General features: G+C 39.2%; 1 protein-coding gene across 2 annotated transcripts; it reads right to left on the bottom strand.

Annotated features, from left to right (window-relative positions):
• Nucleotides 1-107: 107 nt before the first annotated feature.
• Nucleotides 108-22646, bottom strand: LOC138600399 (serine-rich adhesin for platelets-like). Of its 2 annotated transcripts, none has more exons than XM_069671807.1 (4): nt 22577-22646; nt 20330-20401; nt 4737-19994; nt 108-3490 (listed from the first exon to the last, which is right to left on the bottom strand). In XM_069671807.1, the coding sequence occupies exons 2-4, from the start codon at nt 20361-20363 to the stop codon at nt 3456-3458; spliced, it is 15327 nt and encodes a 5108-aa protein (XP_069527908.1). In that variant the 5' UTR covers nt 20364-20401; nt 22577-22646; the 3' UTR covers nt 108-3455. The 2 variants fall into 2 exon arrangements, with proteins under 2 accessions (XP_069527908.1, XP_069527909.1); XM_069671808.1 differs by having other exon boundaries at nt 4732-19994.
• Nucleotides 22647-24303: the final 1657 nt, after the last annotated feature.

Genomic DNA, 24303 nt, shown 5'->3' on the forward strand with positions numbered 1-24303 from the left:
GCTTTCACACTGTCCCTATCTGCCTAAATACAAAATCAACACAAAACAATAAGGGAAAGAAAAAAAAACATACTTCACATAACGTAGATGTGAATAGAACGTTTATTTAAAGTGGTATTGGTTTCAGAGGAATAAAAGTGTAAGAAACATTGGGATAAACAGAAATACAAGTTACTGTACAAGTTTACTGTATAAGCTGCTGGAGACTGAATTTCCCAGAGGGAGTCATCCCAAAGGGATCAATAAAGTTGAGTCTAAGTCTAAGTCTAAGTGCAAATTCTATAGGTCAGTAAAATCTCCAAAGATCAGCAAAACATAAGAATGACTAAGTCACATAAAACTAAACATTAAAGAAAACATCACATCAACTCATTGGTTACATAACAGTAAGAACTACAACCTTTATTGAACTAGAAATTTAATGGCAATGAAACCAAGAGACAAAGACCTAGCTTAACAAAACCAGATAAAAAGTATAAAATAAAATACTTTAAACAAAAAATCTTCAATCCTAATCATGTGTAAGGTTTGTCATCAACATGTTTTATTAGAATAGTATTTTTAAAGGTAGGACATACAAGGTTATCTTTGAAATGGAAACGCAGGCTAAAAGAGAATGGGGGCATAACTGGCCTTACCACCACAAACGTGTGAAGAAATTCTACTGACATCATTCAGTGCCTGGCTTACTTAAACATCCCTTGTTTAAACCATCCATGGTATTGGTGGAAGAGTTTCATGTCTATTTGTCTGTACACTGTCCAATGAAAATTCATATTCAGTGCAATTGTATTCCTTGTTTTATTGTTTTTTTTCAGATCTCATTATTTAAGTAATCAGAGCAATCCAACATTATTGACACTTTTTCTCTTCAGCATACAAAGAATAAGGGTGTGTAGTGTCTCACTGAAGGCAGGTTTTAAGCTGAAAACAAGAATTTCATGGCTTCTGTGTCTTCTGTGTTATTAAATAACAGAAGTTAGGTTTACCTAAAATTCGATGTTGGACGCCACCCAATTTTGACAAAACAGGGAAAACTTATAATTAGTTACTAATCAATTTAGGCTTGTGATCTCAGGATTGCTACGAGGTTCTCGGCCATGGTGTATGGTGACTTTACCATTTCAAACACACAAATCACTGGATCAAGGTCTTAATAAATGAGATATTTGCTAAACTACTAACTACATGATTCTACTATACTAAACTATTAATAAATTAATAAATGAGGAATAAATGAGTGAGCACAATGAATAGGTTCACGATGAACAATTTCTGAATAAGATTGACATTAAGTCAAGTCAAATCAGTGACCGTATCTTTGGAGGTTTATCAATTGATTGAATGTATAAAACACCATTCAGCAGTGGAGAGATTGAGGAGCACCATGGAAGGCCGTGAAGCAATTTAATATTAGGTTTAATTCTAATTTTGATCAAGAATCCTAGTTTAGGTCGAATACTTATTAAATCTCTTGATTAATTTCTCAATTGGTAATTTAGCATACATTTTCTGACATCAACTCTTAACACCTGAAATAGTGTTGTTCACCTGACGATGGACAGAGTGGCAGTAGCAGAAGTTCTTCCTGGCGGCCTCAGCATTTTGGGTCCCACGGTAAAGACTGCAGGCTTTGAGTCTGTGTCTCTCCATCTCTCTCAGCAGTGGCCAGAGCACCTCCTCATGTCCTTTGGCTGAAGGGGTTATTATGGCAGCTTTGCCATATTCAAAGTCCTTTCAAAGTCTTTGTCTTTAACGTCATCTTTATTCAAAGTCACTTTTCTTTCGATAGTTACAAGATTGGAATTTTAGGCAAGTTCAATGCAACCTTAGGATTCAGTAGAGTCAAAGCAGGCGCCGTTTTCTGGCCCAGCATTACGCAGGGCAGCATCAAGGTGAGAACCAGAGGCGTAACAGCACAAGTAGCAACAATGGATCCTGGCTGGCAGGACTCAAGTTCTAATTGTTGTTCTGAAATCAGAACTTTTCTTCACAGGTTGGTTGGATGTCCCTTCCAACATGCTCGTTGTGGCTTGAACTCTGCTGTGGGCCTTGGGCTACCAGACGGCAGGCCTTTCCCCCTCTCTCTGGCCTTTGGCCATTAGGCCAGAGAGAGGGAGGATCACATCACTACATCAGTCTTGGGGTCTCAGCAGAAGAGCCACAGCAGAAGACCCGTCTTATCACTTCTCCTTGGGTGTTATCCTTTGTGAGAGGGGTGTTTTGCATTGGCAGGAGCTGCTGACCACTCCCCATCATAAACCATCTGTTGATTCTTTCAGTTAAACTTCTTTTACAAACTTAATATTAATTCACTTCGCCTTTTTAATTCTTCCAAATTTGAAAGTTTTGCTCTCTCTCCTTTGAAATGAAACCAAATACTTGATATCGCTCACTGAATAAAACTTGATCAACTGAATTAAACCATTTCAGCAACCACATAGATGACAACCTTAGTTGTCATGACAAATACGTATAGCTGTACACATACATTTTACATATATGCATCTGTATACCATTTTGTACACCAAATGAATGAAATAATAGAGTAAAACCAAGAGAACTTTAGTCTTATCAGTGCTCCTATCACCACAGGAATGTGTCTGTATCCTGTGACGTGCAGAGGTGCTCGGAGAGATCTTGCAGGCAGATAAAATTCACACAACATTGTAAAACAAATAAGCAATCATCGATTCCAATTCTATACTTAAAAGAGCTATAACTATAGGCTTTATAATCTCACGATGAATGGCTTATAAGGAGGATGAAAATGCGTAATACACTAAATGATTAAAACAAATGTGTATATTGTAAAATATGGCGAGTAACTGAGGATAAAGCACTAATGTGCACATGCATTCCTACTGAAGACTTTTGGAAACATGTAACATACTTATAAATCTAACAGGACAATATAAAATAATTGAGGTAACAGAATACATATTAATTAAGGCTTTGGCCTACAGGTTTAAGAATTGTCTGTTTCCTGAACAACTGAAATTCAGAGAGTCACAGAACTATAGTATCTCTTATCAGTTAAAGCAGTGGCAGGGGGGATGAGAGGGAGAGTGGACAGATAGCCACCCATCCTCTCTGTACGTTTAGAATCAGCAATCAACATTAAGCATTAGTCCAGTACCTTCAGGTGGTCATTACATATAACATAGTTAATGTACATTTTAATGATAAAGTTCTTAATTTCATACAGTTTTTTCCTCCATCTTGTTGCTCGAGTGAGTCTTTTGATGTTAGCCAGAAATCAAGGAAATTGTCCTCCTAAAGGAGCCATAATTTAGCTGGCTTAACTTGTCAGAGCTGGCACTAAAATCTTGTCCATCTCTGGTCGAGTAGGTCCAGGCCCAGCTGTAAATAAGGCTGGTCGCTTGACATTATTGACCCAGAGGTCACGTGAACAGGAAGATGAAGATTCCGTTTTAGTTAAGTAGTTAATGATTTTAATTCTTCATCATCGGATCATCTGCTACACAATCTGTGAAATTGAAAGGGAGAAATAATTTACAACATGGCAAATTCTCACACAATTAAACATCACCATGCCGTTATAGGCTTTTTTTTAATGGTTTCTTACTTTGTATGCATTAGGTATAGGCCTACTCACTATTTCTTGGACATATGCATTGCAACATATCAAATTAGTTGTAAATTGTTTGGAGAAATGTGCTTATTCTTGAGTTAATTGGGAGGAAAAGTTCCACTCTCTTATCCGTACAGTAAATATAAAGCCAGCAACCAGTTATTTTACCTTAGCGTAAACACTACAGTCAGGGAGAAACAACTAAACTCTTTATATCTAGAGGTAGTCATTAATGCCAACTGGCATTCCCAAGCTCATAACTACACTCAAAATTTAAAAAACTGAATTGTTGCTAATGGTGACAATGAACTAAAGCTATAGTAGAAGCTGCATGTCATCCGAACTTGCATATTTTGACGGGACATCAATGTGGGGTCTCGGTCTGAGTGTTACTTGGGGCTGGGCCAAACTGAACTACACCATAAAATAAGATTACACCATTTTTTCACTTTATTCAATCATTTCTGTGAAAATGATTTGTATTCAACGGACCACCAGGAGTGTGCTGTTCAGACACCGGGTGTGGAGGGACCCAAAAAGAAATGCTGGCCGGGAGAAGCAGCAGAACTAGCACCTGAAGAAGATCTGGGCAAGTGGGCCTTGGAACCACATTCAGCAGCCTCCCAGTGAACACTACAGGACTGGGACCACACATTGCCTTGCAACAAATTGTGGCCAATTTCATAAAATGAAATACAGTACTGACTTGATTTACAGTGGACAAGAACACAGCTCAAACTGACTCTAGGGATGACAAAGTTGCAACAGGTTCATGCTGGGACAGAATGCACGAAGCTGGAATGGCATAAGAGATATTTCGTGAATCAGTTAGCATCCATCTCCTGATCTGACGGTTATGGCGGGGTCAGCCCCAGGGTGGCAAGAACCAACAAAAAAAAAAACACCAAATGTGAAAAAAGCCAACTTCTACACCTAATCTGTGTTTAAATAACTTTAACTGATGAACAGTAAGTAACACCAACTATAGTAGGGCTGTTTGCAAGTTACAGGTTGTTGCTTGATATTTAGTGTACTGATATGACAGTTGCAATTATTCCTTCAGCAAGTGAATAAGGGTGTTTCCTGTAATGCTAAATGACTCCTTCACAACCACACCACCACAACACTGTATATACCTCACTTGTGTTGTCCTCATCTGGCTGCTCCACATTGAAGGCATCAGAAACAGGGAACGTTGTTCGGATCACAATCGGGTAATTGAAGACGAGGGGCCTTATTGCAGCCATTTTTGGGCTATATTGGAAAAAAACTATTTCCCCCCCAAGCAAGGAAACAGAACTTTGCTCAACTTGGTGCTGTGTTGTGTTGGCTTCAGCAGGATTTGTGGTTGATGCATCCGTTGATAAAAGGGGCTGACGAGAACTTGAATCTGTCATTCCTGTTGCAGGTCGAGAGAGAAATTTCAAGGAGTTGGACGATGTGGTTTGAGACACAAATCCAGGTGATGGCAAAGCTTTGGATGTCACAGTTTCAGGTACAGCAGTTGACATGTTAGTTGGCGTATCTATTAAAGAACTGTTAACTTTTTCTTTTACAATTTTAGATCTTTGACTTAGGGCAGGTGTCCCATCTGTTGAGACAGACATGAAGGTTGTTTCAACATTTGTTGTTTGTGTTGTTCTTACGGCTGTTTCTGTTTCAGATGCTGTAAATTGAGTTGCCGTTGCTGTTGATGCTGTTGCCATTGATACCACAGATGGCACAGATGGTCTGTTATTTGGTGTAGACACTAGACTTCTTGTTGTTGCTGTAGTTAAAATTGATGAACTTTGTTTAGGTGGCTCTTTTGTAAAAGAAGTTGTAGTTTGTGTTGGTAGAGTTGATTGTGGTGAATTTGTTGTGTTAAATTGTTTTGATTTTGTGGATGCTGTGACCTGTGTCTGAAGAGTTGTTGACTCTTTGCTAAATCCGCTGTGACTTGTCCCCACATTGGTTTGTTTTTGTCCTGTTGATAGTGTGAATGGTGCTGGTGTTTGAATGATGGTTTTTGTTTCAACTGGTGTTGTACCAAATATAGTTTGTGGTACTGTTTCTACAGATGTTGTATTTTTTATTATTGATTTTATTGTGGTTAAACTAGATTGGGTTAGGGTTGATGGGGTCACTGATGTTGTACTTTGTGATGGTGACATTGATGATTCTGTTTTGTGTGAGATAGATTGTGTTGGATTAGTTGTGGACCCTGTTTCAACAGATTCTCTAGTTTGTGTTGTGAGTGATATTACCATAGATGGTCTAGTTTGTGTTGGTGTAGTCACTGATCCGTCGTGTGTTGGTATTGTGCTGTGGACTGCTATTGATCCAGCAGTTGTGGGCCCTTCTGTAGTTGATATTTGTGATGTGACTGATTCTGTTGTTGTGGATGCTTTACTTTGTGAAGACGTTGTTGTTGCTACTGTACTTAGTGTTGATCTCCCTGTATTGTGATCCGTTAACACTTGTGGTTGTGTTGTTACAGATGATGTGATTGGTGTTGATGTGATAACTGATGCCGATGTTGTTACAGTAATCACATTGTCTTTGGCGGTAGATCTTGTTGGTTGTGTTGTTGTTATGGCTGTTTCTGTTTCAGATGCTGTAAATTGAGTTGGTGTTGCTGTTGATGCTGTTGCCTTTGATACAGCAGGTAGCACAGATGTTCTGTTATTTGGTGTAGACACTAGACTTCTTGTTGTTGCTGTAGCTAAAATTGATGAACTTTGTTTAGGTGGCTCTTTTGTAAAAGAAGTTGTAGTCTGTGTTGGTAGAGTTGATTGTGGTGAATTTGTCGTGTTAAATTGTTTTGATTTTGTGGATGCTGTGACCTGTGTCTGAAGAGTTGTTGACTCTTTGCTAAATCCGCTGTGACTTGTCCCCACATTGGTTTGTTTTTGTCCTGTTGATAGTGTGAATGGTGCTGGTGTTTGAATGGGGTTTTTTGTTTCAACTGGTGTTGTACCAAATATAGTTTGTGGTACTGTTTCCACAGATGTTGTATTTTTTGTTGATATCGATTTTATTGTGTTTGGAGTAGATTGGGTTAGGGTTGATGGGGTCACTGATGTTGTACTTTGTGATGGTGACATTGATGATTCGGTTTTGTGTGAGATAGATTGTGTTGGATTGGTTGTGGACCCTGTTTCAACAGATTCTCTAGTTTGTGTTGTGAGTGATATTGCCATAGATGGTCTAGTTTGTGTTGGTGTAGTCACTGATCCGTTGTGTGTTGGTATTGTGCTGTGGACTGCTATTGATCCAGCAGTTGTGGGCCCTTCTGTAGTTGATATTTGTGATGTGACTGATTCTGTTGTTGTGGATGCTTTACTTTGTGAAGACGTTGTTGTTGCTACTGTACTTAGTGTTGATCTCCCTGTATTGTGATCAGTTAACGCTTCTGGTTGTGTTGTTACAGATGATGTGATTAGTGTTGATGTGATAACTGATGCCGATGTTGTTACAGTAATCACATTGTCTTTAGCTGCAGATCTTGTTGGTTGTGTTGTTATTATGGCTGTTTCTGTTTCAGATGCTGTAAATTGAGTTGGCGTTGCTGTTGATGCTGTTGCCATTGATACAGCAGGTAGCACAGATGTTCTGTTATTTGGTGCAGACACTAGACTTCTTGTTGTTGCTGTAGCTAAAATTGATGAACTTTGTTTAGGTGGCTCTTTTGTAAAAGAAGTTGTAGTCTGTGTTGGTAAAGTTGATTGTGGTGAATTTGTTGTGTTAAATTGTTTTGATTTTGTGGATGCTGTGACAGGTGTCTGAAGAGTTGTTGACTCTTTGCTAAATCCGCTTTGACTTGTCCCCACATTGGTTTGTTTTTGTCCTGTTGATAGTGTGAATGGTGATGGTGTTTGAATGAGGGTTTTGGTTTCAACTGGTGTTGTACCAAATATAGTTTGTGGTACTGTTTCTACAGATGTTGTATTTTTAATTATCGATTTTATTGTGTTTGGAGTAGATTGGGTTAGGGTTGATGTGGACACTGATGTTGTACTTTGTGATGGTGACATTGATGATTTGGTTTTGTGTGAGATAGATTGTGTTGGATTAGTTGTGGACCCTGTTTCAACAGATTCTCTAGTTTGTGTTGTGAGTGATGTTGCCATAGATGGTCTAGTTTGTGTTGGTGTAGTCACTGATCCGTCGTGTGTTGGTATTGTGCTGTGGACTGCTATTGATCCAGCAGTTGTGGGCCCTTCTGTAGTTGATATTTGTGATGTGACTGATTCTGTTGTTGTGGATGCTTTACTTTGTGAAGACGTTGTTGTTGCTACTGTACTTAGTGTTGATCTCCCTGTATTGTGATCAGTTAACACTTGTGGTTGTGTTGTTACAGATGATGTGATTGGTGTTGATGTGATAACTGATGCCGATGTTGTTACAGTAATCACATTGTCTTTAGCTGCAGATCTTGTTGGTTGTGTTGTTGTTATGGCTGTTTCTGTTTCAGATGCTGTAAATTGAGTTGGCGTTGCTGTTGATGCTGTTGCCATTGATACAGCAGGTAGCACAGATGTTCTGTTATTTGGTGTAGACACTAGACTTCTTGTTGTTGCTGTAGCTAAAATTGATGAACTTTGTTTAGGTGGCTCTTTTGTAAAAGAAGTTGTAGTTTGTGTTGGTAAAGTTGATTGTGGTGAATTTGTTGTGTTAAATTGTTTTGATTTTGTGGATGCTGTGACAGGTGTCTGAAGAGTTGTTGACTCTTTGCTAAATCCGCTGTGACTTGTCCCCACATTGGTTTGTTTTTGTCCTGTTGATAGTGTGAATGGTGCTGGTGTTTGAATGGTTTTTTTTGTTTCAACTGGTGTTGTACCAAATATAGTTTGTGGTACTGTTTCCACAGATGTTGTATTTTTAATTATCGATTTTATTGTGTTTGGACTAGATTGGGTTAGGGTTGATGGGGTCACTGATGTTGTACTTTGTGATGGTGACATTGATGATTCGGTTTTGTGTGAGATAGATTGTGTTGGATTAGTTGTGGACCCTGTTTCAACAGATTCTCTAGTTTGTGTTGTGAGTGATGTTGCCATAGATGGTCTAGTTTGTGTTGGTGTAGTCAATGATCTGTTGTGTGTTGGTATTGTGCTGTGGACTGCTATTAATGCAGCAGTTGTGGGCCCTTCTGTAGTTGATATTTGTGATGTGACTGATTCTGTTGTTATGGATGCTTTACTCTGTGAAGACGTTGTTGCAACTGTATTTCGTGTTGATCTCCCTGTTTTGTGATCAGTTAACGCTTGTGGTTGTGTTTTTACAGATGATGTGGTTAGTGTTGATGTGACATCGGATGGTGATGTTGTTACAGTAATCACATCTTCTTTAGCTGCAGATCTTGTTGGTTGTGTTGTTGTTATCGCTGTTTCTGTTTCAGATGCTATAAATTGAGTTGGTGTTGCTGTTGATGCCGTTGCCATTAATACTGCAGGTAGCACAGATGTTCTGTTATTTGGTGTAGACACTAGACTTCTTGTTGTTGCTGGAGCTAAAATTGATGAACTTTGTTTCAATGGCTCTTTTGTAAAAGAAGTTGTAGTTTGTGTTGGTAGAGTTGATTGTGGTGAATTTGTTGTGTTAAATTGTTTTGATTTTGTGGATGCTTTGACCTGTGTCTGAAGAGTTGTTGACTCTTTGCTAAATCCGCTGTGACTTGTCCCCACATTGGTTTGTTTTTGTCCTGTTGATAGTGTGAATGGTGATGGTGTTTGAATGAGGGTTTTTGTTTCAACTGGTGTTGTACCAAATATAGTTTGTGGTACTGTTTCCACAGATGTTGTATTTTTAATTATCGATTTTATTGTGTTTGGACTAGATTGGGTTAGGGTTGATGTGGACACTGATGTTGTACTTTGTGATGGTGACATTGATGATTCGGTTTTGTGTGAGATAGATTGTGTTGGATTAGTTGTGGACCCTGTTTCAACAGATTCTCTAGTTTGTGTTGTGAGTGATATTGCCATAGATGGTCTAGTTTGTGTTGGTGTAGTCACTGATCCGTTGTGTGTTGGTATTGTGCTGTGGACTGCTATTGATCCAGCAGTTGTGGGCCCTTCTGTAGTTGATATTTGTGATGTGACTGATTCTGTTGTTGTGGATGCTTTACTTTTTGAAGACGTTGTTGTTGCTACTGTACTTAGTGTTGATCTCCCTGTATTGTGATCAGTTAACACTTGTGGTTGTGTTGTTACAGATGATGTGATTGGTGTTGATGTGATAACTGATGCCAATGTTGTTACAGTAATCACATTGTCTTTAGCTGCAGATCTTGTTGGTTGTGTTGTTATTATGGCTGTTTCTGTTTCAGATGCTGTAAATTGAGTTGGCGTTGCTGTTGATGCTGTTGCCTTTGATACAGCAGGTAGCACAGATGTTCTGTTATTTGGTGTAGACACTAGACTTCTTGTTGTTGCTGTAGCTAAAATAGATGGACTTTGTTGAGGTGGCTCTTTTGTAAAAGAAGTTGTAGTCTGTGTTGGTAGAGTTGATTGTGGTGAATTTGTTGTGTTAAATTGTTTTGATTTTGTGGATGCTGTGACCTGTGTCTGAAGAGTTGTTGACTCTTTGCTAAATCCGCTGTGACTTGTCCCCACATTGGTTTGTTTTTGTCCTGTTGATAGTGTGAATGCTGATGGTGTATGAATGGGGGTTTTTGTTTCAACTGGTGTTGTACCAAATATAGTTTGTGGTACTGTTTCTACAGATGTTGTATCTTTTGTTGATATCGATGTTATTGTGTTTGGACTAGATTGGGTTAGGGTTGATGTGGACACTGATGTTGTACTTTGTGATGGTGACATTGATGATTCGGTTTTGTGTGAGATAGATTGTGTTGGATTGGTTGTGGACCCTGTTTCAACAGATTCTCTAGTTTGTGTTGTGAGTGATATTGCCATAGATGGTCTAGTTTGTGTTGGTGTAGTCACTGATCCGTCGTGTGTTGGTATTGTGCTGTGGACTGCTATTGATCCAGCAGTTGTGGGCCCTTCTGTAGTTGATATTTGTGATGTGACTGATTCTGTTGTTGTGGATGCTTTACTTTGTGAAGACGTTGTTGTTGTTACTGTACTTAGTGTTGATCTCCCTGTATTGTGATCAGTTAACACTTGTGGTTGTGTTGTTACAGATGATGTGATTAGTGTTGATGTGATAACTGATGGCGATGGTGTTACAGTAATCACATTGTCTTTGGCGGTAGATCTTGTTGGTTGTGTTGTTGTTATGGCTGTTTCTGTTTCAGATGCTGTAAATTGAGTTGGCGTTGCTGTTGATGCTGTTGCCATTGATACAGCAGGTAGCACAGATGTTCTGTTATTTGGTGTAGACACTAGACTTCTTGTTGTTGCTGTAGCTAAAATAGATGGACTTTGTTTAGGTGGCTCTTTTGTAAAAGAAGTTGTAGTTTGTGTTGGTAAAGTTGATTGTGGTGAATTTGTTGTGTTAAATTGTTTTGATTTTGTGGATGCTGTGACAGGTGTCTGAAGAGTTGTTGACTCTTTGCTAAATCCGCTGTGACTTGTCCCCACATTGGTTTGTTTTTGTCCTGTTGATAGTGTGAATGGTGCTGGTGTTTGAATGGTTTTTTTTGTTTCAACTGGTGTTGTACCAAATATAGTTTGTGGTACTGTTTCCACAGATGTTGTATTTTTAATTATCGATTTTATTGTGTTTGGACTAGATTGGGTTAGGGTTGATGGGGTCACTGATGTTGTACTTTGTGATGGTGACATTGATGATTCTGTTTTGTGTGAGATAGATTGTGTTGGATTAGTTGTGGACCCTGTTTCAACAGATTCTCTAGTTTGTGTTGTGAGTGATGTTGCCATAGATGGTCTAGTTTGTGTTGGTGTAGTCAATGATCTGTTGTGTGTTGGTATTGTGCTGTGGACTGCTATTAATGCAGCAGTTGTGGGCCCTTCTGTAGTTGATATTTGTGATGTGACTGATTCTGTTGTTATGGATGCTTTACTCTGTGAAGACGTTGTTGCAACTGTATTTCGTGTTGATCTCCCTGTTTTGTGATCAGTTAACGCTTGTGGTTGTGTTTTTACAGATGATGTGGTTAGTGTTGATGTGACATCGGATGGTGATGTTGTTACAGTAATCACATCTTCTTTGGCTGCAGATCTTGTTGGTTGTGTTGTTGTTATGGCTGTTTCTGTTTCAGATGCTATAAATTGAGTTGGTGTTGCTGTTGATGCCGTTGCCATTAATACTGCAGATGGTACAGATGTTCTGTTTTTAGGTGTAGACACTAGACTTTTGGTTGTTTCATGGGTTGTTGCTGGAGCTAAAATTGATGAACTTTGTTTCAATGGCTCTTCTGTAAAAGAAGTTGTAGTCTGTGTTGGTAGAGTTGATTGTGGTGAATTTGTTGTGTTAAATTGTTTTGATTTTGTGGATGCTGTGACCTGTGTCTGAAGAGTTGTTGACTCTTTGCTAAATCCGCTGTGACTTGTCCCCACATTGGTTTGTTTTTGTCCTGTTGATAGTGTGAATGGTGATGGTGTTTGAATGAGGGTTTTTGTTTCAACTGGTGTTGTACCAAATATAGTTTGTGGTACTGTTTCTACAGATGTTGTATTTTTTGTTGATATCGATTTTATTGTGTTTGGACTAGATTGGGTTAGGGTTGATGTGGACACTGATGTTGTACTTCGTGATGGTGACATTGATGATTCGGTTTTGTGTGAGATAGATTGTGTTGGATTAGTTGTGGACCCTGTTTCAACAGATTCTCTAGTTTGTGTTGTGAGTGATATTGCCATAGATGGTCTAGTTTGTGTTGGTGTAGTCACTGATCCGTTGTGTGTTGGTATTGTGCTGTGGACTGCTATTGATCCAGCAGTTGTGGGCCCTTCTGTAGTTGATATTTGTGATGTGACTGATTCTGTTGTTGTGGATGCTTTACTTTTTGAAGACGTTGTTGTTGCTACTGTACTTAGTGTTGATCTCCCTGTATTGTGATCAGTTAACACTTGTGGTTGTGTTGTTACAGATGATGTGATTGGTGTTGATGTGATAACTGATGCCAATGTTGTTACAGTAATCACATTGTCTTTAGCTGCAGATCTTGTTGGTTGTGTTGTTATTATGGCTGTTTCTGTTTCAGATGCTGTAAATTGAGTTGGCGTTGCTGTTGATGCTGTTGCCTTTGATACAGCAGGTAGCACAGATGTTCTGTTATTTGGTGTAGACACTAGACTTCTTGTTGTTGCTGTAGCTAAAATAGATGGACTTTGTTGAGGTGGCTCTTTTGTAAAAGAAGTTGTAGTCTGTGTTGGTAAAGTTGATTGTGGTGAATTTGTTGTGTTAAATTGTTTTGATTTTGTGGATGCTGTGACCTGTGTCTGAAGAGTTGTTGACTCTTTGCGAAATCCGCTGTGACTTGTCCCCACATTGGTTTGTTTTTGTCCTGTTGATAGTGTGAATGCTGATGGTGTATGAATGGGGGTTTTTGTTTCAACTGGTGTTGTACCAAATATAGTTTGTGGTACTGTTTCTACAGATGTTGTATCTTTTGTTGATATCGATGTTATTGTGTTTGGACTAGATTGGGTTAGGGTTGATGTGGACACTGATGTTGTACTTTGTGATGGTGACATTGATGATTCGGTTTTGTGTGAGATAGATTGTGTTGGATTGGTTGTGGACCCTGTTTCAACAGATTCTCTAGTTTGTGTTGTGAGTGATATTGCCATAGATGGTCTAGTTTGTGTTGGTGTAGTCACTGATCCGTCGTGTGTTGGTATTGTGCTGTGGACTGCTATTGATCCAGCAGTTGTGGGCCCTTCTGTAGTTGATATTTGTGATGTGACTGATTCTGTTGTTGTGGATGCTTTACTTTGTGAAGACGTTGTTGTTGCTACTGTACTTAGTGTTGATCTCCCTGTATTGTGATCCGTTAACACTTGTGGTTGTGTTGTTACAGATGATGTGATTAGTGTTGATGTGATAACTGATACCGATGGTGTTACAGTATTCACATTGTCTTTGGCGGTAGATCTTGTTGTCCCCACATTGGTTTGTTTTTGTCCTGTTGATAGTGTGAATGGTGCTGGTCTTTGAATGAGGGCTTTTGTTTCAACTGGTGTTGTACCAAGTGTAGTTTGTGGTACTGTTTCCACAGATGTTGTATTTTTAATTATCGATTTTATTGTGTTTGGACTAGATTGGGTTAGGGTTGATGGGGTCACTGATGTTGTACTTTGTGATGGTGACATTGATGATTCGGTTTTGTGTGAGATAGATTGTGTTGGATTAGTTGTGGACCCTGTTTCAACAGATTCTCTAGTTTGTGTTGTGAGTGATGTTGCCACAGATGGTCTAGTTTGTGTTGGTGTAGTCAATGATCTGTTGTGTGTTGGTATTGTGCTGTGGACTGCTATTAATGCAGCAGTTGTGGGCCCTTCTGTAGTTGATATTTGTGATGTGACTGATTCTGTTGTTATGGATGCTTTACTCTGTGAAGACGTTGTTGCAACTGTATTTCGTGTTGATCTCCCTGTTTTGTGATCAGTTAACGCTTGTGGTTGTGTTTTTACAGATGATGTGGTTAGTGTTGATGTGACATCGGATGGTGATGTTGTTACAGTAATCACATCTTCTTTGGCTGCAGATCTTGTTGGTTGTGTTGTTGTTATCGCTGTTTCTGTTTCAGATGCTATAAATTGAGTTGGTGTTGCTGTTGATGCCGTTGCCATTAATACTGCAGATGGTACAGATGTTCTGTTTTTAGGTGTAGACACTAGACTTTTGGTTGTTTCATGGGTTGTTGCTGGAGCTAAAATTGATGAACTTTGTTTCAATGGCTCTTTTGTAAAAGAAGTTGTAGTCTGTGTTGGTAGAGTTGATTGTGGTGAATTTGTTGTGTTAAATTGTTTTGATTTTGTGGATGCTGTGACCTGTGTCTGAAGAGTTGTTGACTCTTTGCTAAATCCGCTGTGACTTGTCCCCACATTGGTTTGTTTTTGTCCTGTTGATAGTGTGAATGGTGATGGTGTTTGAATGAGGGTTTTTGTTTCAACTGGTGTTGTACCAAATATAGTTTGTGGTACTGTTTCTACAGATGTTGTATTTTTTGTTGATATCGATTTTATTGTGTTTGGACTAGATTGGGTTAGGGTTGATGTGGACACTGATGTTGTACTTCGTGATGGTGACATTGATGATTCGGTTTTGTGTGAGATAGATTGTGTTGGATTAGTTGTGGACCCTGTTTCAACAGATTCTCTAGTTTGTGTTGTGAGTGATATTGCCATAGATGGTCTAGTTTGTGTTGGTGTAGTCACTGATCCGTTGTGTGTTGGTATTGTGCTGTGGACTGCTATTGATCCAGCAGTTGTGGGCCCTTCTGTAGTTGATATTTGTGATGTGACTGATTCTGTTGTTGTGGATGCTTTACTTTTTGAAGACGTTGTTGTTGCTACTGTACTTAGTGTTGATCTCCCTGTATTGTGATCAGTTAACACTTGTGGTTGTGTTGTTACAGATGATGTGATTGGTGTTGATGTGATAACTGATGCCAATGTTGTTACATTAATCACATTGTCTTTAGCTGCAGATCTTGTTGGTTGTGTTGTTATTATGGCTGTTTCTGTTTCAGATGCTGTAAATTGAGTTGGCGTTGCTGTTGATGCTGTTGCCTTTGATACAGCAGGTAGCACAGATGTTCTGTTATTTGGTGTAGACACTAGACTTCTTGTTGTTGCTGTAGCTAAAATAGATGGACTTTGTTGAGGTGGCTCTTTTGTAAAAGAAGTTGTAGTCTGTGTTGGTAGAGTTGATTGTGGTGAATTTGTTGTGTTAAATTGTTTTGATTTTGTGGATGCTTTGACCTGTGTCTGAAGAGTTGTTGACTCTTTGCTAAATCCGCTGTGACTTGTCCCCACATTGGTTTGTTTTTGTCCTGTTGATAGTGTGAATGGTGCTGGTGTTTGAATGAGGGTTTTTGTTTCAACTGGTGTTGTACCAAATATAGTTTGTGGTACTGTTTCTACAGATGTTGTATTTTTTATTATTGATTTTATTGTGGTTGGACTAGATTGGGTTAGGGTTGATGTGGACACTGATGTTGTACTTTGTGATGGTGACATTGATGATTCGGTTTTGTGTGAGATAGATTGTGTTGGATTAGTTGTGGACCCTGTTTCAACAGATTCTCTAGTTTGTGTTGTGAGTGATGTTGCCATAGATGGTCTAGTTTGTGTTGGTGTAGTCACTGATCCGTTGTGTGTTGGTATTGTGCTGTGGACTGCTATTGATCCAGCAGTTGTGGGCCCTTCTGTAGTTGATATTTGTGATGTGACTGATTCTGTTGTTGTGGATGCTTTACTTTGTGAAGACGTTGTTGTTGCTACTGTACTTAGTGTTGATCTCCCTGTATTGTGATCAGTTAACGCTTGTGGTTGTGTTGTTACAGATGATGTGATTAGTGTTGATGTGATAACTGATGCCAATGTTGTTACAGTAATCACATTGTCTTTGGCGGTAGATCTTGTTGGTTGTGTTGTTGTTATGGCTGTTTCTGTTTCAGATGCTGTAAATTGAGTTGGCGTTGCTGTTGATGCTGTTGCCATTGATACAGCAGGTAGCACAGATGTTCTGTTATTTGGTGCAGACACTAGACTTCTTGTTGTTGCTGTAGCTAAATTAGATGAACTTTGTTTAGGTGGCTCTTTTGTAAAAGAAGTTGTATTTTGTGTTGGTAGAGTTGATTGTGGTGAATTTGCTGTGTTAAATTGTTTTGATTTTGTGGATGCTGTGACCTGTGTCTGAAGAGTTGTTGACTCTTTGCTAAATCCGCTGTGACTTGTCCCCACATTGGTTTGTTTTTGTCCTGTTGATAGTGTGAATGGTGCTGGTGTTTGAATGAGGGCTTTTGTTTCAACTGGTGTTGTACCAAGTGTAGTTTGTGGTACTGTTTCCACAGATGTTGTATTTTTAATTATCGATTTTATTGTGTTTGGACTAGATTGGGTTAGGGTTGATGGGGTCACTGATGTTGTACTTTGTGATGGTGACATTGATGATTCGGTTTTGTGTGAGATAGATTGTGTTGGATTAGTTGTGGACCCTGTTTCAACAGATTCTCTAGTTTGTGTTGTGAGTGATATTGCCATAGATGGTCTAGTTTGTGTTGGTGTAGTCACTGATCCGTTGTGTGTTGGTATTGTGCTGTGGACTGCTATTGATCCAGCAGTTGTGGGCCCTTCTGTAGTTGATATTTGTGATGTGACTGATTCTGTTGTTGTGGATGCTTTACTTTTTGAAGACGTTGTTGTTGCTACTGTACTTAGTGTTGATCTCCCTGTATTGTGATCAGTTAACACTTGTGGTTGTGTTGTTACAGATGATGTGATTGGTGTTGATGTGATAACTGATGCCAATGTTGTTACATTAATCACATTGTCTTTAGCTGCAGATCTTGTTGGTTGTGTTGTTGTTATGGCTGTTTCTGTTTCAGATGCTGTAAATTGAGTTGGCGTTGCTGTTGATGCTGTTGCCATTGATACAGCAGGTAGCACAGATGTTCTGTTATTTGGTGCAGACACTAGACTTCTTGTTGTTGCTGTAGCTAAAATAGATGGACTTTGTTGAGGTGGCTCTTTTGTAAAAGAAGTTGTAGTCTGTGTTGGTAAAGTTGATTGTGGTGAATTTGTTGTGTTAAATTGTTTTGATTTTGTGGATGCTGTGACCTGTGTCTGAAGAGTTGTTGACTCTTTGCTAAATCCGCTGTGACTTGTCCCCTCATTGGTTTGTTTTTGTCCTGTTGATAGTGTGAATGGTGCTGGTGTTTGAATGAGGGTTTTGGTTTCAACTGGTGTTGTACCAAGTGTAGTTGGTGGTACTGTTTCCACAGATGTTGTATTTTTTATTATCGATTTTATTGTGTTTGGACTAGATTGGGTTAGGGTTGATGTGGACACTGATGTTGTACTTTGTGATGGTGACATTGATGATTCGGTTTTGTGTGAGATAGATTGTGTTGGATTAGTTGTGGACCCTGTTTCAACAGATTCTCTAGTTTGTGTTGTGAGTGATGTTGCCATAGATGGTCTAGTTTGTGTTGGTGTAGTCACTGATCCGTTGTGTGTTGGTATTGTGCTGTGGACTGCTATTGATCCAGCAGTTGTGGGCCCTTCTGTAGTTGATATTTGTGATGTGACTGATTCTGTTGTTATGGATGCTTTACTTTGTGAAGACGTTGTTGTTGCTACTGTACTTAGTGTTGATCTCCCTGTATTGTGATCAGTTAACACTTGTGGTTGTGTTGTTACAGATGATGTGATTAGTGTTGATGTGATAACTGATACCGATGGTGTTACAGTATTCACATTGTCTTTAGCTGCAGATCTTGTTGGTTGTGTTGTTGTTATGGCTGTTTCTGTTTCAGATGCTGTAAATTGAGTTGGCGTTGCTGTTGATGCTGTTGCCATTGATACAGCAGGTAGCACAGATGTTCTGTTATTTGGTGTAGACACTAGACTTCTTGTTGTTGCTGTAGCTAAAATAGATGGACTTTGTTTCAATGGCTCTTTTGTAAAAGAAGTTGTAGTTTGTGTTGGTAAAGTTGATTGTGGTGAATTTGTTGTGTTAAATTGTTTTGATTTTGTGGATGCTGTGACCTGTGTCTGAAGAGTTGTTGACTCTTTGCTAAATCCGCTGTGACTTGTCCCCTCATTGGTTTGTTTTTGTCCTGTTGATAGTGTGAATGGTGCTGGTGTTTGAATGAGGGTTTTGGTTTCAACTGGTGTTGTACCAAATATAGTTTGTGGTACTGTTTCCACAGATGTTGTATTTTTAATTATCGATTTTATTGTGTTTGGACTAGATTGGGTTAGGGTTGATGTGGACACTGATGTTGTACTTTGTGATGGTGACATTGATGATTCGGTTTTGTGTGAGATAGATTGTGTTGGATTAGTTGTGGACCCTGTTTCAACAGATTCTCTACTAGACACTAGACTTCTTGTTGTTGCTGTAGCTAAAATTGATGAACTTTTTTTAGTTGGCTCTTTTGTAAAAGAAGTAGTTTGTGTTGGTTGAGTTGATTGTGGTGAATTGGTTGTTTTAAGTTTCATTGACTTCGTGGATTCTGTGGCCTTTGTTTTAAGAGCTGTTGACTCTCTTGTTACTTGCATATTGTGTGTTTCTGTTATGTTGCGAATTTTAACGGCATTTTTTTGTTTTTGGTCAGTTGATTGTGTTGTATTAGTCGTGAATCGTGTGTCTTTTTTTTTACTAGACGTAGTTTGTGGTGGTGTTACTGCAGTTGGTGTAGTTTCTGAGACTCTAACTTTGGCTGTACTTAGTGCTTCCTTTGCAGTAGTGGTCATCTCATTCACATTTTCAGTTGTAATAATTAACAAACTCATGTCATTTGAATTGCCAAATGAGGTTAAGTTTAAAGCTATACTGTTAGATATTTTGGGGGTAGAATTGGGCTCTTCTGTCAGTGTTACATCTTGGAATTTGAGTACAGGTGCGCTTAGTGACAAAGGATCCGCTTGTGATACGTCTGGAATGTTGGTTGGTGTGCCGTGATCTGTGATGTCTGAGGCCTCAGGTGTGGTTGGCATAGCTGTAGCAAATATATTTGTGGGTGAGTCAACAGTGGGTGTGTTTTTCATGGTTGTTGATGTGGAAGTTTCATGCACTGATGCCGCAGAGGTGTCACTGGACACTATTGAATCCATCACAGTTGAATTTGGTAAAGATAAGTTTGATTCTATTATTGTCAGTGGCTGGGCAGGCTGAGCTGTAGTCGAGGTTGAAAGAGTGTGGGTTGAGTCAATGTGGAACTTTGTTGCTGTGACTGTCCCTTCGTCAGAATTCATCAGTCCTGAAATATTATGCACCATTGTGGAAGTGCCAGAGGCAAGAAAAGCTGAACTTTCATTGGTCAGCGTAGGAGAGGTGGCAGAGATTGTAGATGGTTCTGACGCAGGCTTGCTTGTTGTCATGTAAGGTGATGGACTGGTTTGAGCAGATTCATGGAGAGCTGTCACAGGAGGAGCGTGAGAAACAGTACTTGATTCTGTAGCAGTGGCTATATTTGAACTTAGATTTGTCTCTGTTGTTGCACTTATTTCCTCCCTTGGCACTGATATTCCTCCATTCTCTCCTGTTACATGCAGCACTGAAGCTCCCATAGTTTCCTCATCACTCTTTGAGGTAGATGTTGTTATTCCAGTTGAAATAAACATATTTGATTGCATAGGGGGCGTTGTTGGTGTTGTCCATGTTGTTGGTGTAGACGAACGTTGGCTGTTGAATGGCTCAGTGGTTGAAAATTCATTGCTGTCCGGCACTTTAGTGGTCAAGGCATTTGCTGTGCTAATTCCAGGAACCTCAGTCGAGGCTGTGACCCCAAAGTGAGGTGGGTAGACAGCTGTGTAAGAGGAAAAGGCAGACATTTGCATAATTAGTATATTTCAAATCCTTCACAGAGATCAAAAGCTGCTCCAAAAATATAACCAAGAAAGTTTTTTCTCTTTATGCACAATGCCCACAATTTATATTAGTAAACAAATAGTGAGAATACTTCAAATTATGTTTGACTAGAAGTTAAAAGTCAAAAGGCTATTTACTTTTGGAATTGGAGTCTTTTCTAGAATACTATGTGAACTTGGCTGACATGTCTGACATGCCTGACATGTCTGACGTCGCTGAGCCATACATACCAAGGTATGTCATAGAACCATGATGCAGTGCAACCTTACTTACCTGCCAGTAGGCTCAGGAAAAACCCGCACTTCATGGTGGCAAGTGATTGTTATTCATGAGCAGGAAGCATATCTGATAACAAAGCAAAGACAAAAAGCAACATTCAAGGCATTTGTCTCTCTATTATTTGTAGACGGCACCTTATACGTCACAACATATTCTTCATGACTTGCATACTAACATACATGACATTTTGTCTGTGTGCTCTATTTTCACACAGTTTGAGTAGACAGTATGAGATGATATGTGGTAGATAACATTCCTCCACCCACTGGTATGCATCACTTAACCTTGCACATGTATTCTTTAAATGTTGAAATGTATGAAGTAGAATTTGCAACACTGAGGTAAAGTATTCTCCCTCAATATATATTACCAATTTAAAAAAATAAATAAAACATTAGTATCACTTTTTTCTAACACAACAAACCCAAACCTATTGCACGTATGCTGTAGTGCTTTGAGACTAAAAACAGACTTTTATGTGTAAAATTGGTGAAGTTCCCCTTTCAAAAACTTACAGTAGCTGCCCCCCAGGCTTCTGATATTTTCTTTTGGGAGCTTAATATTGTAAAATAATCAAGTTCAGTCTCCCATCTCCACTGATCCGCTAATGTTTTTGCGCTAACCTAAACATGCTGTTGCCCTATGAGTTAGGAATTAGTAATTTAATTCAAGTTGCTCTTTGTTTTCTACAATTTACACCACACTTGCCTTAAACTATTGGGTGATATTCTATGTATTTAAAGAAACAGTCTAATATTTAGTAATTCTGTCTACTTATGAACCCATATGACATGGTGATATTTAATAATAGTAATTAGCAAGTATAAGTATTCGGAATACTACATTTCAGTTATTGTTACAGCCCTCTAATGCAGTGGTTCCAAAACCTTTTCTGCAGGGCCCCTCTTTGGTTGATGAAAATATTTTCAAGCCCCTCCTACCCCTCACCATACTCATCGACACATAAATATACATCCATATTCACTAACACTCGCTGTCAGACACGTGCTGCTCCTCAATATCTTTTGACATGTCATAAATGTGCCTCGCAATGGTATTGTTGACAGAGGGAGTAGACTTAAGTCTGCTGACTGTTGCTTCATCAATCATGAAACCACAATATCTGAGGGTGCAGCTTTTTACATGAAGAAACTCTGTTTGGCACGACAGTTGAGTGTAGGGCTGAAGCCACCATCGCAATTGCGATGTGCTCATGTGCAGTAGTCACATCACAGGACGCTACTTTATTGCTGCTTGGTGCAAAAGCAAAACTCACGACTTATCTGCAGGAAAAGTCTGTCTAATATCATATTAGTGCAGCTCTTCACCAGAGCACACAGAGGCATGACCACATGCACCAGCAGTGTGTGTGTCACCTGCCTGTAACATGCTGCTACTGTCACATGCAGTGTCGGCTGGATGATCAACCCCCGCCCCCCAATACTCCGGGGCCGCATCCTCCAGTTTGGGAATCACTGCTCGAATGGTTTACTATTTAATTTGGTTTGACATGAAAAAGGTTTCATAACAACTAAGTTAGTCGAGTCAAAACAACTTTGAAATGCCCTGACGGAAATGAACAAGCAGGTATAAGCAACTTACAAAGCCTGTTCCATCACAGCTAACTGGCCTTAAAGAAAAACCGCTCAAGATATGTCGGTACAATCAGATACATTTTATCATTAAGTTGCAACAACAACAGCTTTAACAACAATGCAACGTACAACGTATTGATTCTGCAGACTATCAAATACTTTATACATATTAAAGTTTCCACACAAATTGAAAATTGATGGGAACACACATAATGTCATTACTGTTCAAAATCAGGCTTATGGTCTTTTCAGCATCAACTCAGAATGTCATTTCTAGAATCTGTTTGGGATCTTTTTCACAAGCAGCCACCCGTATGCCTGTCTCTCTCTCTCTCTCTCTCTCTCTCTCTCTCTCTCTCTCTCTCACACGCTACACACACACACACACACACACACACACACACACACACACACACACACACATTTTTCCTCCCTTTTGTTCACCTTTACATCTTGATTTTTACATTCACCAGACCATAAAAAGATTATATTGAAACTGTGAATACAACCATGATAAAAACTCAATCCAATCTTATTTGTAAAACTTGTAGGCTGCGCTCTGACCCTTCGTGACCTAGCATGGGAGTTCAAAACAGTTAAAGAATCTGAAGATTGTGAGTCAAAGATTCTAAAAAGTCACACTCACCTTTAAAAAGCAATGAGCTGATATCTTGCGTGAATCTTCATTACACTGATAAGCGTCGACAAAACTAAAAAAGAAGACCCATGTTAGTTGTCTCACAAAACCAGTTCTACCTGCTATAATTACACCTGTTGACTTGATTTCACTGGTAAAAAGCTGTCACTGTTCCTCCACATTATGCAAAACATGTTTTCTGTTTGTTCAAGCAAAACAAACCAGGAAAGGAAAACCAGGAAGCTGAAAAGAGTTTGTTTGACACAGGCAGCTGACAGTAAAAACAATCCATCCTGTTCATCAACAATCCATTCACGTCTAGTTTATTTTTATAGATCGTCACCATGAGACAGAACGTATAAATCGCTCCATAAATGACCACATGGTCCTTGTCTTAATTCAGATGCAGATAGCCTGACCAATGTTTTCTATGGAGTGGTGAATGATGGCTGCAGGGCCTTCTACATGTAAATAATCCAGCTGCTTTATAAAATGTTAAGGCTCTGTTTAACGCGCAGGAACTAGCCTTCTCCTTGTGTGCTTGATGGCCGTGTTCCTTGTCTGCTGTGTTTTATTTTTTCTAAGTGTATCTGGCGAGCTGTCCTGTGCCACCTCACATTCGAGGAATAGATTTCAGTCCCGAGGAACTTTGGTTCCAGCCTGATCCGTCTGCGGCTTAGTAGCATGATTGGATTAGATCGGTGATACAGTATCTTGCAACAACATATATCAACAAAGTGTTGTAGTCAATGACAACACTAGCATTGAGCGTGCAGTTGTTTTACTTTGGAACCAAAAATCATTTTACAGCAGATCACAGACAGATTCAAGAAGGACCTGGCTCAAGGTATAACCTTCAAACAAAACCCCCTCAAACCCCTTAAAGTAATAATCTCGAAAATGTACATCTAAATGTCTGTTAAGTCACTATCTATCGCTGAATGAGGTCACAATGGTGATTGAGCCTATGGCCCACTGATGAAAGCCAGTTAGTGATGCGATTTCCATCAGCCAGCAGTGGTTGAGAGAGGGTAGGCGGAGCTAAGCGGCTGCTTTTCCGTTCTCTGCAAGTGTTGCGAGTAAACAGTAATCTACTATGGCTGAACAAACAAAGAAAAGATGGATGACTACAGATACAACTTCAACAAGAAGTGAAAATCCAAAGAAGAAGAAACAAACTCGACGCTCAGATGAAGCAAACAGTCTGAAAAGGAAAGTGACCGTCAGCCAGGAAAATCAAGAGTTACAACCGGAGCCGACCGTGGACGTCACACGTGTGCTCCTGCAATTACCATTTATCGCCATAGGTGGCGCCAAAGAGAATGAAAATAAGATTTTGGAGACTACCACTTTAACACAAGATCTTAAAATGTAGTAGGGAAGTAGTAGGTTATTTCATTGACTAAAAATAATCATGAACTATAAAATAACAATAATGTACAACCTAGTGTCACAGCATTTTGCGAAGTAGTCACAAAAAAAAATACAAAAGGTGAATTTGTAGCCTGAAATGAAAATGCCTCGTAGCTTTTGAGATACAAGCATGAAATACACTTCAGATGGAAATACAAAAGTTTGAAAATCATGCTGTATGATATAAAAATAATGAAAATAAAAAAGAGACAATTTGTGTCCATGCACAGGGTTTAAATATGTGTTTTTGTGACTTTCTCACAAACTGATGTGAGACCGGGATGGCCTGGAAGGTGTAAAACACAGGTTGTAAACTTGTAGGT

The sequence above is a fragment of the Semicossyphus pulcher genome, unplaced genomic scaffold, assembly GCF_022749685.1.
Source record: "Semicossyphus pulcher isolate SPU_LCO1_2020_fin unplaced genomic scaffold, fSemPul1.0.p SCAF_21, whole genome shotgun sequence".
NCBI lineage: Eukaryota > Metazoa > Chordata > Actinopteri > Labriformes > Labridae > Semicossyphus > Semicossyphus pulcher.

What these genes read in the sequence shown, in the direction of transcription:
- LOC138600399 (XM_069671807.1), bottom strand. Translation starts at nt 20,363, where the DNA reads ATGAAGTGCGGGTTTTTCCTGAGCCTACTGGCAG. An exon ending in TTTCCTGAGCCTACTGGCAG is followed by an intron (nt 19,995 to 20,329) that starts GTAAGTAAGGTT and finishes CCTCTTACACAG; the next exon opens with CTGTCTACCCACCTCACTTT. An exon ending in GCCAGATGAGGACAACACAA is followed by an intron (nt 3,491 to 4,736) that starts GTGAGGTATATA and finishes TCAATTTCACAG; the next exon opens with ATTGTGTAGCAGATGATCCG.